The sequence below is a fragment of the Apodemus sylvaticus genome, chromosome 9 (assembly GCF_947179515.1).
Source record: "Apodemus sylvaticus chromosome 9, mApoSyl1.1, whole genome shotgun sequence".
In the NCBI taxonomy this organism is placed as follows: domain Eukaryota; kingdom Metazoa; phylum Chordata; class Mammalia; order Rodentia; family Muridae; genus Apodemus; species Apodemus sylvaticus.
The window spans coordinates 86,467,203-86,479,995 of record NC_067480.1 but is presented as its reverse complement, the minus strand read 5'-3'; the positions used below and the strand labels follow the sequence as shown (position 1 = coordinate 86,479,995).

Here is a 12,793-nt window from a genome sequence, read left to right as displayed (position 1 = left end):
TGGGGCATTGTTTTCATTCTGAGACCAAACAAGCAGTAGTTAATAGCAGATAATTGGTTGTGAGCACAGCCAGGTTGCTGAGATCAGAAAGGATTAGTATGGGTCCTACTAGAGTGGTAGGTGGTGGGCTGTAAAGGCACTTAGCATGTAAGCCTAGCACTGGAGGTTTGAATCCTTGCATTCATGTAAAGGTAGAAAGAGAAAACTTATTCCACAAAAGTTCTTCTGTGACCCGCACATGCATGTTATGGCTTGTAAACCTATATCCACATATCATGTACATACACATTCCTCTCTCTCTCTCTCTCTCTCTCTCTCTCTCTCTCTCTCTCTCTCTCACACACACACACACACACACACACACACACAGACACATACATGCACACACTAGTATTATTGTTAATGATACTACATGTTTTGAAAAGTAAAGTGTTTGCCTGTGTTCCCGGCATATCCAGAAAGTGCAGAGTCATTCCTGTGGTTAGTGTTCTAAAGTCCCAGTGAGGTCAAATACAAAGGGACCCTGGCAGCAGAACAAAGAAAACCCATTTTGTTCTCTGACACAAAGACATTGCCAGCTGTAATGAAGTCCAATGTACCCTCAATATACATGCTTCCCCCATGTTCATATCTGATTCGTAGCTAAGTAAGAATTGCACTAGACAAATAAGACTTTCTTTAAGGGTGTTGCATTATAAGGCTAGAACTTAGTCAGAACCCAGCTCTGCAGAAGCACAGAACAGAAAGACTTTCAGCAGTGGGGCATGCCATGGGAAAGTACCTGAGATTGGGAGGGAGTCTGGCCAACAGGCTGTCTCCAGGCCATTGAACCACGTCTGCATTTTCAAATATTTCTATGGTAGAGTTTTTGCACTTGCAAAAATTGGTTCCAGTTTGATGTTTCCCTTTTATCAGAGGCCATAGCTAAGAACTCAGGGCTACATGCTTCATAAGCAAGCATTCTTCCACTGAGACTGTGAGCCTCATTTGAAAAGCTACTACTTCACACAGAGAGTAGGAGTCTGATGTCCTACTTCCTGGATGATTACAATCTCAAGGAGATCTCTTAAGTCCTTAAGAAATATAGTCCGAATCAATGAAACTGGCAAGAGATCTTTTTTAAGACTTGGAATTTCCCTCTTTCAAAGGAAAAGAATTAACAGAGAATTTTCTCAAGTCTCAAGAGAGTAGACATAGTCATCAGGAAGAAAACCAACTACAGTTTAGTAAAATGCTGGAGAACATTAGGCCACATAAGTCATTCTCAGCACAATATTATCCATGAAGCCTTTTGATAGGAGACTTTTAGGTACCCTGATGGTCCAGAAAAGTACAGAAAATAATGAAATTAAACACAAGTTACATCTGGGCTCAGCTTTGATGTTTGAATGCACTGGGAACTGTACTTTCTTGGTTGCTCTTAGCTTATTTTGCAGATTCAGTGGTTCAGTAGTGTTTTAGTTAGTTATGAATCTGCAATCAAAATCACACAGTGGGCTTGTTTCTCTTATCGGAGATACAATTAAAAAAAATAGCTTAGAACAGAAATCTGGAGAACCAAGTCTAAGTTATAGCCTTGACAGCTTTCCCTTCGTATGACTTCAGACTGGCAAGGTCTATGTCCTCTGTCTGCCACCAGAAGCAGGGGAGAAAATGAGGTTTCTCATTATGAGTATAATGCAAAAATAATTATAAGTATAATGTAAAGCAAGTAACCATTTCTTCTGTGTCCGAGAGTGAAATAACATCCTTTTATGTCATTGTAAAGTATTAACTAAACTAATATTAAGCAATAAAGATGAAAATGTCCACAGAAGATACAATTGAGAAAACTGGTTCTACTAATGCAGGTTTCCCCTTGACTCATTCGTTAATAATAATAATTATAAGAATTTCTTCTTCAAGCTATTCAGGTCTAATAAAACTGTACTTATACAATACAACCATTACATTTTATTATTTCTCTACTTTAAGTTTTGTGTATAAATTATATACTACAACCAATATAACTTAATTTTTCCTGGGTCACCATAATTGCTATGTTATTCTCTGTATCAGTCATTTAAATTTTTAAAATATTCTTATTATTTTATTAGTTTTTTTGGACACGTGTACATTTCTTTTTCCAAGATAGTATTGAATTCCAGTGGTCAGACTTGGCAGCAAGTACCTGTTTCCACTGAGCCATCTCACGTTTTACCCTTTGCTTTTGCAAAACTGAAAATCAAAACCAATTAGAAAAGAGATGTCACTGAGTGCCACCCCAGCTGAATCTACTCTGGGAATGTAGAAATAAGTTAAGGATGAACATACAGTACACTTGAAATGGGCTTAAAAGAGTCAAACCTTTAGGAATATCCTCTAATAATGCATGGTGAGTGGTGTGTGTGTGTGTGTGTGTGTGTGTGTGTGTGTGTGTGTGTGTGTGTGTGTGTGTATGTGTGTGTGTGTATGTGTGTGTGTGTGTGTGTGTGCATGTGTGTGCGTGAGAGAGAGAGAGTAAACTGGAGATATGACAGATAAAGTGCTCTTTAAAATGATCTTCTACATATGAAAATAGTAAGCAGATATTGAAATATGCTATGTTAAAGTTCATCTGCATGATGAAAATTTGAAGATGGAGACTAAGAATTCAGAATGGCAGCTGCAAAGCTTCACATTAAATTTCACACTTGCAATATACTATACCCATTGAGTTGTGTAGGCTTTGGGTCTAGCGAATTTTGCTGTATGGTGGGTTTTTTTTCCCACTTATTTATTAGTACCTCTTTTTTTTAATGATAAAGCTTATTTAAGGTTTTAAAATAAAATACAAGTCAGATCAATGACTTTTTGCAAAACAAAAATATTTTATCCCTAAACATGGTGATAATAAAAGGCAAAACAACTTTTTGTCTGATTTATCGTTGTCCTGACCTCCTTGGTTTACTCCTTAGGACAGTTGTTCATCCCCATCACTTAAACCTCTGCTCAACACTGAATAAATTGGCTCCACACTGAATATGGGTTACAGAATCCTTTATTTTACCCCAACATAATTCCCCAAATGAATTATATTATGGGATTATTTAGTTTATACCTTTGTAATTTTCCTGCATAGTTGAGATGGACACTTGAATTCTTACAAATTCTAGGATCTGGGTCAGCATTAAGGTAGCCCAGTCTCAATTATTCCGCAACATTATTAGTTTTATTGTATGAGAAAGTCCTTCTCACCCTCAGAATCCTCAAGTGTCTTCATAATTGAAGAGGGCTGAGTATATAACTCTGTAGTAGGGAGCACATTTTGTTGCAAGGCCTAGGGTTCAATCTCCAATACATACAGAACTCAAAATTAGTAAAAGGATGAATCTACAATCAGTATATTTACTGAATTTGGTGGATATAATGAGGACCAAATGCAGGGCCTCAGACATAGAAGGCAAGCATTCTGCCAGAGACACATCCCCAGCCTAAGATGAAACCATGTGACAGTGGCAATATTTGAAAACAAACAGAAAAGGAACTCTGTAGAAACTGAAGTATTCGGTTGTCATTTCAAAGTACAGCTTGGGGTACTTTTAAGATTGCTCAGTTGTTAAGAGCAGGCACTACTTTTGCTGGGAATGTGAATTTGGTTTCCAGCATCCTTGCGGGATGGCATACAACAGCTTGTAACTCCAATTTAAGGGGTTCTACTAGCCTGGAGGTGGTGGTGCAAGCCTTTAATCCCAGCACTTGGGAGGCAGAGGCAGGCAGATTTCTGAGTTTGAGGCTAGCCTGGTCTACAGAGTGAGTTCCAGGACAGCGGGAGCTACACAGAGAAACCCTGTCTCAAAAAAAGTGTGTGTGTGTGGGGGGGGGGGGAATTCTACTGTCCTTCAGTGACACTGCGCTTTAGGGCACATTACACGCACGAAGATATCTGTACAAAATAATAAGTATGTGAAGAAGGGAAGAAAGAAAGGAAGGAAGAAAGAAGGGAAGAAAGGAAGGAAGGAAGGAAGGAAGGAAGGAAGGAAGGAAGGAAGGAAGGAAGAAAGAAAGAAAGAAAGAAAGAAAGAAAGAAAGAAAGAAAGAAAGAAAGAAAGAAAGAAAGAAAGAAAGAAAGAAAGAAAGAAAGAAAGAAAGAGGGGGAGAGAGTAGTTGATTAGAATGAAGCAAGAAGTAAACGCACCACTATGACTGATTGCTACTATGATAATAATAGCTAATTTGGGTGTTTACCACATGGCAGGCCCTAAGTAGCTTTCATTAAACTTAATCTCAGAGAATTACCACAATGCTGACAGAAGGCCACTCAGTGTCTGCTGCCATTTGTCCCTAATGGATTGCGCAATGACAACAAGCTTTCTAATGTGCCTACCTTGTCACGCAGCCTATCCTATGAGAAGATATCTTCCTAGACAGCTCAAACACACACACACACACACACACTCAAATTTTCGATGCCAAGGATTTGACATTTTGACTGGAGGACAGACACCTCAGCCCTCCCCTTTCTCTGTTTCCTCTTCAATATTAAAATTAAATGTCCCAGCACTCTGGGAGGCAGAGGCAGGCGGATTTCAGAGTTCGAGGCCAGCCTATTCTACAGAGTAAGTTCCAAGACAGCCAAGGCTATACAGAGAAATCCTGTCTCGAAAAAAGCCAAATTCAAAAAAAAAAAAAAAAAAAAACCAAAACAAAACAAAAAGTCAATGTCTAAACAGATGTAAACAAAGGAAGACCTTATCAAAGATTTTTATGCTAGGGGAGGAAGAACATACTCAGTTCCTCTGAGACTGATGTAAAAGAGTTTTTAAACTGATGACAATGTACCGAAGGACTTTGGAGACAAGTTGGTCAATATGATTAGGCCATCTGTGTTTGTCAACTGACAGTTAGAAAAGCTTCTATGCTCTTGTACAGGAAAAGGGAATTTGGAGTCTTCTCTTCTTCGGTGTCTCCATTTCAAAGAAATAGCGCCTAGGCCCTAAGTCAAGATAAGAGAATATTCAAAATTCTCCCACTTTTGCTTCCAGCCAGCCTGAGGGATGCTAATCAATTCCCTTAACATCCTACAACTTCTATTTTGCTTTTTAAGATGTTAATGTTTATTTATGTGCACATGTATGAGTGTCTGTCTCATGTGTGTTAGTTCCTGAAGAGGCAGAGGAAGGCACTGGAACCCCTGGAGTCACAGTGACAAATGGTTGTGAGATGCCCAACATGAATACTGGGAACCCAACTCAGGTCCAGCAGTGGGCACCCATAACTGCTGTTCCATCCTCTCCCCAGCCTTCGGTTATTCTTTTTTAAACTAAAAAGTCAGATCCTGACTTTAAATTCACTTCCTTGTTTCTGAGCATGGCCATCTCGAATTTTTCAGGAAACTCTTGGCTAGAACAGTGTTAATGACTTCAACCTGCTTCCTTCTGCCTCCTCAAGTAATCTAGATGGTTCTTTTTCTTATCTTCATACATGAGATTATTTAGAGAAACCCGGTTCATTTAAAAAAAAGTCATTCTTCGTAATTAAAGAACAAAGTACTAGCTGTGGCTTTAGCGATATCAGAATGTTCCCAAGTCCCAGCCCTGATTTCTTTCCTGAATCCGTAGAAAGTCAAGCCCCACCTTTGCCTCACTCCCTCATAATTCATGCCAAGTGACTGACTAGCTGTGACTCAGAGGTCTGAAGCTATGCTGTCTTTAATGACTTCCTGTCCTTCCTCCCCTAAGGGGCTTTTGACAATAAATCATTTCACATTCTTTGATAATGAAAGACCCATTCTCATTTAAGAGATCTAATAATCAATCAATAGTTCATTAGGGACAATCATGACATTATACAGCTGTTTAAAAAGGCATGCTTTGAAAACAAAAAGACATGCTTATTTTCTTTCAGTTTACAAATCCCCATGAACTGTACTGTATACCCTTTTAGAAACTCTAAGGGTTATCCATACTCCTATAAATTGTTCTTGCCCTGGCATTGTTAATGATTAATGAGAAGTTTTAATAGATATTTTTAATTGTAGTAAGTAACCGATGTGTTAAATAAACATGAGGGAATAGATCTACGCTTGTGAAATTTTAAAAGGAATCACCCAGGGATCTTTGCAAAAATGCATGTCCTGACTCAGCAGACTGTGAACAAAGTGGGGACTCTGCTCTTCTTTCTTAGAGGACTCCTTGCTACTAGGTAACCAGTCACAGGTCTGTGTTAGCCTAGCATGTTATCCTTCCTGCTACTATGATAAAACTCAATGACCAAAAGAAACTCAATGAAGTAAGTGTTATTTCTTCTCAGAATAACCAGCTAACAAACCAGCACTCATAAAAGCATTCCTCAGAAAATACACAGGAGTCAAACTAGGATTTTTTTTTTTACTTTATGCTTATAATAAATAGATCAGTAAGTAAATATATATGAAACAAGTATACAAAAGCCATACTTTGAGTTAAACATTCTACAAGGGTGATTAATTAACTAACTAACTGATGGTAACTTTAATGGTTATAGAGAGTTTGAATGTTGCAGGTCAAGACCCAGTGTACCTTGAGATATGGGAACTAGCCTGTGTCTGTGATCAAACATCATTGAAGTGAACAGACTCTTGGTTTCCACCCAAAGGCTAATAATGACATCAGACTACATCTAAGACCTATAGCAGAAATTTCCTACATTTGCTGTAACCGACCTACCTGATGTTTCTTCTAGTGTATTTAAAAAGCCTATGGATTTATAAACTATTCTGTTTCTGACTATAAAAATGCCATAAAACCACATTGGCATGTGGGTTCCTGGTCACCCATGTTTAGTTTTAGAATGAACTATCTTTTATTCCCTTTGAGGTGAGAACTGTATATCTTGTGACAACATAGGAATATACTTAAAAAAAAAACAATATTGAAGAAATCCTGACTATTAAAAGATTTGGGACCATGGGAGGTTTAGTTGTCTTTTAGTCTATCTTTATTAATTTCATATTTCATTATTTTTTCTGGATGATTAAATATTTTCTCATTCCTGCCTTCCTTCCTCTTTCCCTCCCTTTCTTTTTCTCCTTCTTTCTTTCTTTCTTTCTTCCTTTTCTTTTGTTTCATTGTATCCCTCCTGGTCCTAGAATCACAGACTTCCTCCTACCTCTTGGTCTCTAAATTGCTACAATTCAAAGCTTATGCCACCACACCAGGCCACAACATTTTGTTTTGCAAATAAAGCATATTCTTTATTCTTTTAAGAGTCACATTTAGTCAAAGGACAACATAAACCCCATTTGCCTCCATTTAAGAACCAGGCCTGTTTTTGAAGAAAAACAAACAAACAAACAAACAAACAAAACAGGCTGTATAGAATCAGTCCTGGAATAGATCTAAGTCCCAGAAACTAGGCCATAAGACACCAGTCCCAGGGACAGACCATAAAATCCAAAAACAAGATCGTAAAACCCCCTCCAAAGAACATCCTGGCGATAACCACAAAAATGGGGAAATATATCTCAGAATGGGCCATGTACCCTGGGCAGCCTTATTTCACCATATGGTTAAATGTTCATGACATAGGAAAGCAGACCACTGACTACCTGTGATCCCCTAGTGCCCACTAATGAAATTTTAGATTACCTAATCCTTCCAGAGAGTTACCCTGGTTCCCTATAAGAAGGTCTACATGCCTTTGTCTGTGGAGGCCATTTTGGAGAATGGTTGATTCCCTCCCCCTACCCCATGCTGGATGTTTCTGCAGAATAAACACTCTTTGTTTTCGCATACTATCTGAGTTTGAGGTCTTCCTCCAGTAATTTTTAAACCCTTACATCAGGGCTGTACAAATAGCTCAGTGGTTAAGAACATCAGATATACTCACTGAGGGTCCATGTCCAGTTTCCAGCATCTATATGGAGGCTCACAAGCACCTATACTCCAATGTTAGGTTTACATTGTTTTGTTCTTTGTGGGCAGCTGGCACACACACTGTGTGCATTCACACATACAGACACACACTCATGCACAAAAAATTTTTTAAATTAAAAAAAGCTTTAAAAAAAAAAGAATCACAGTGAGTTTTAATTGAAACATAATATGGCCCCTCAATACAACAGCAGGTCAAATATATTGAACATCAAGGTAGTAACAGGTGTGAATAAAGGAATTAGAGAGGTGGTGGTCAGGCATTCTGTCATATACTGTCATCCCAACATGTGGGAGGCTCACAAGGAAAGATCTCAAGGTCAGTCATCACAGGCTAGACACCAAGTCCAAAGTAAACTTGGGCTATCCAGTGAGGCATTACCTCAAACAATTAAAAAAAAAACACATATTAATAAAAGAGGTAGACGCTTGCCTGAATCCACAGTAATTATGTGACTTGGATATTTGAACCAGTCATAATGTGCCCAGATGGACCTCTCAGAGTCATTGATGCAATTAATCTAACAAACGCAATTTTAGATAAACTTGTTTTCTGTGAAGTGGAGGTTAAGTGGTAGAATGAAGCCCCAGTCATTGGAGAGATTCCTTGGTACTGAGGACAAGTCCAGATAGATGCTCTTCTGAGACACGGAAGGAAACTGTTCTTCACCTGTAAAGCAAGTCCCGAAAGTTCAGCATCTTTCTTCACTTTCAATATGACAATTCTTTTAAACATGTAACCATGTTGCAGACAGCTAACAGAAGTTAAAATAGCTTAAAAATGTTTTTGTTTTTTCAATTCGAGGCCTAACAGAGCATGCCTTTAATCCCAGCATTTGGGAGGCAGGAGGATCTGAGGGCAGCCTGCTCTGCATAGAGTCGCAGGCCAACCAAGACAAATAGCAAGACCCTGTCTCAGAAGAACAATTATCCAAAGTTTTGACCAACCTAAGAGGTGATGAAAGCTTTTTAATCTCTCCGTTCTCTTAGCATAGTGACCACAATCCTTTATTAGCCTTAGTTGGCACCCCCGCCCCACTTGGGTAAAAGGTAAAAGTCATTCCTAAGGAGTTTGGAAAATGTACTTACTGATCTACCAAGGATGAAAAAAGCTAAAAATCAGTCCTTTCAAGAGTATATAGGAAAAGCCTTAGTAAAAACCAATAGTTCAGTTCTCATTAGTTGTTTTGTTGATTGCTTAGTTTTTGTGATTCCTATGTTACATTATTAAATAAAAAAAACTAAATCTTGGTCAGAAGAAAAGTGGGTTAAATGGTTAACTACCCTACACCAGTAATTAAAGAGTTAATACTGAGTGTGTAGTCTGTGCCAGGCAGTATCCTAAATAATTTAACTAAAGCCTACCACAAAAGCACAATGTTTATTATACCCACCTAACAAGTTAACCAAAGACATTAGGCACCTTGCCCGAAGTTACTAGTTAACAGAGGGGTTAGTAAGAGTCACCTTAACTCCAGGGCTGAAGGATGCTACTGGTTTTGGTGATTGCAAAAGAGGTTTGTTTCTCTTGTCTCCAATCAGTGTTCACCCACCTGGGATCAATGCAAAAGGTGCAGATAGGACACTTAATGCTCATAATTACTGTATGAAGAAACCACTTAGTATTTCTGCAAAAGAAGAATGTATGGGGAGGGGCACACTCAACATCTCCTTTTTCAACTCCTTGACAGATCAATAGATAGATGCTTTCAAGGGTTAAATTCATTCCTCAAGGGAAGTTCGCCCAGGCCTGAGCACTGCTAGTGGTGAATCTTCAGCCAACAGGCCTTGTAGCATGCATCGAGATAGATGACTATCCTAAACATGCTGTCATTCTAAACCTGAGTTAAAAAACTATGATGCCCCTAGATTATCTCTCCTTTGAGAATGGCCTAGAACTCAGAGTCTTCTGCTTGGATATATATGGACCTCTAGAAGTAAGACCCAGCAAAAGTCATCCATGTATCGTTAGGAGGGATAAGACCACATTCCTTGTCTACTTAGTAAGCATATACAATCTCTTGATTGGGATCTACAGAAGCTTTGTGACCTCTAGGCCAAAGTTAACTCATTTGTAAAAGAAGAATACTATCTGGCCAGGCAAGATAAGAGGTGGACCAAGACGGTTTCAAGGCCATTCAAGCTCAAACTGAAGATAGTTTTGGAAGGACCAGGGTAAGAGCAGTGTTTAATCTTTACCACACCCCCACAACCTCAGAGCAGAGCCCCATTCACTTGTTACAGTAGGTTACCAAACACCCCTCCCACAGGGACAACTCAAGCCCTTCACCTATCTCTAAGAGCTTTGTTTGTTCCTTAAAATTCCAAACTGCATCCCAATACTAGAAAACCTAATGATAGAGAGATTGATCATTCAGAGGATTTGAGCATTTGCTGCTTTTGCAGCCAGCGGACCCAGGTTCAATACCCAGCTTACAACCATCTCTAACTCTAATTTCAGGGGATCCAATGCTGACTTCTGAGATTGCCTGGCGAACTAGTGGAACCCAGATGTTCATACAGGCAGAACATTCACATAAATAAGATAATAAAGTTTAAATGGTTTTGTCTAATGACAAAGGGATTAAAAAAAAAGTGGTAGGCTTAGATAATTTTAAACACCCAGAAAAGGATTGGAGAGAGGGCTCAGTGGTCCAAAGTTTGGATTACTCTTGCAAAGGACCAAGTTTGATTCCCAACACTCAGCTCCCAAATTCTCAATTTCCTTTAGTTCCTGCTCCTAGTTATCCCGTGCTCCTGGCCTCCATGCAGTCAGGTTTACTTACATATCCACATAAACATACATCTAATTAAATTAATTTAAAAATTAAACTAGAAACAGTAGACTTACTGTTAATCCAATCTTAACTACAGCTACTTTTTTAAAGAGGTATTTATTTTTATGTGCACTGATGTTTTGCTTGCATGCATGTCTGTGTGAGGGTGTCATATCCTTGGAACTGGAGTTGGAGACAGTTTGCAGCTACTGTGTGGGTGCTGGGAATTGAACCCGGGTCTTCTGGAAGAACAAACAAAGCTCTTAAAACCATTGAGCCATCTTTCCAATCCTTAACTATAAATCTTATTCCTTAAAAGCTATGGAAAAGAATAGGGCATATAACCATTTATGACATATTGCATACAACATGTCTACCTTCCTTATTAAATAGTAAACTAAGCAAGATGCCATCTGCAATAAAGCCCTGTTAAATTGCATTTTCCAGGCAAAGCACAGATCAACCTCCCAAAGTGCCCCAACCCGCCAGTCTCTCTTTCCCTCACTCCCTTTCCTCTTAACATGGAAATATGGCAGATGGGAATAGAAACTGCACACCAGTACAGAATACCTAGAAACATTTTGCTTCACTTCCTGGTCATTTTATTTTTCCATTTAAAAAAATTTTTTTCCTTAAAAGCAAAGATCCTCTCTGCATCCACTCCACACACTACACATCCCAGAGAGCAGACCTCAGACTTTTCTTCTGCTTTTGGCTGCTCAACGGGAACTAGGGATGCAGACAGACAATACAAGTAGCTTGCAAAATGCCAACAAGGAAACTGACTAAGGTTTTGTGCTTTCAAACTCCCATTTACCACCAATGTAAAAACAAAACAAATACCTTTTCTTCGCTAACCACTGTGTGACACTTAAGCTACAGAAGACGTCTCAGGCTGCTTAAAATTTGTTCTTCAAGCATTTTCCCGCATCCACTGTCCTGGAATATTTCTCAGGCTCCAGAGATCTGTGTGTTTAATTTCTTGAGCACCAGGTCCTTGGGGCGCTGGCGCTCTGGTAACCCCCATGAGCTGTGTCACTCCCTCTGTGTCCGAAAGGTGACTGCAGCCACAGAGCGCTCTTCCGTCCTCGTGGTCATACTCCCCTTGGTCCATGCGGTCCACTGCACCTCCTGCGTCACCTGGTAATCCACGACCCGCACCAACACCGACCTGGGTGTGGTGTCGGGGTTCTCGGGCTGGGCTCCCGGGACGGTGGCAATACGCCTGCGGGAAAGCTTCGGTTGCGGTTCCGAATCACGACGATCTCCAATAGTCAGGGGAAGGTTCTCGCTGTCTACCAGCGCTGAGTAATCAGGGTCGGCTTGTGTTCCCAACCACCTCTCCGGGTGCAAAAGAAAGAGCACTTTCTCTCTGACCCGGGACTGGCAATCCAAATTCTTTCCGGTCTGCGATCTCAATTTCCCACTTGCGGCTGATAGGGCCCTATCGGTCCCCGCCAAGGTGAGATTCGGGGTGCTGGAATCCAAGGGTGGCCCACGCCCCTCACCGCGCGGAGAGCACCCAGAGCGCCCCCGGGGTCTGCCGGGCTCCACCCCGGAGGGGAGATCATTCATGCGTCCAGGTTTCTTCAATTCTGGGAGGAAAACTCCAGCTAAACTCCGCGGGCAGCGCCAAGTACTGGGTGTGGCTAGAGCAAGTCACCGACTAGAGGAGCAGCCTGAGGCGACACAGCGAATTCCCGCCTCCTATCTTGGTCTACTTTCAACCTTTAGACCTCATTGGTCTCCACCCACTTCAAACAGTCTTAGATCCTCCATAGGCGCGATTCTTTTATGCTGTATTTAGCTCCAGCCCCAAACTGCCTTCTGAGGTCTCCATCTGCCCCCACTTTCATCGTTTCTTCCAAAACTGAAAGGAGAGACGCATGGGTGCTATGACCTTTCTTATTTTGTTTCTGCGGATGTTCAAGCATAAAGGAACAAGCTTGATTTTTATTTGTCATTTTTTCATTTCATTTTTTGAAACAGTTTCACCGCGCGGTGTTCTGCACTCTGTAGACCATGCTAGCCTAGAACTCACAGAGATCTGCCTGCCTCTGCATCTGCGTCTGCCTCGGAGTGCTATGATTAAAGGCTTGTGCCACCATCTCTGGCATGCGTTTGGTTTTTAATCATCTGATTTAA

General features: G+C 40.3%; 1 protein-coding gene across 1 annotated transcript; it reads right to left on the bottom strand.

Annotated features, from left to right (window-relative positions):
* Nucleotides 1-8,009: 8,009 nt before the first annotated feature.
* C9H6orf141 (chromosome 9 C6orf141 homolog) lies at nucleotides 8,010-12,284 on the bottom strand. The gene is made up of 2 exons (XM_052192615.1): nucleotides 11,492-12,284; nucleotides 8,010-8,541 (listed from the first exon to the last, which is right to left on the bottom strand). Exon 1 carries the CDS (start codon nucleotides 12,221-12,223, stop codon nucleotides 11,684-11,686), a length of 540 nt encoding a protein of 179 aa, XP_052048575.1. The 5' UTR covers nucleotides 12,224-12,284; the 3' UTR covers nucleotides 8,010-8,541; nucleotides 11,492-11,683.
* Nucleotides 12,285-12,793: the final 509 nt, after the last annotated feature.

Excerpts from the sequence above, each read along its gene's own strand:
- C9H6orf141 (XM_052192615.1), bottom strand. The coding sequence starts at position 12,223 with ATGAATGATCTCCCCTCCGGGGTGGAGCCCGGCAGACCCCGGGGGCGC.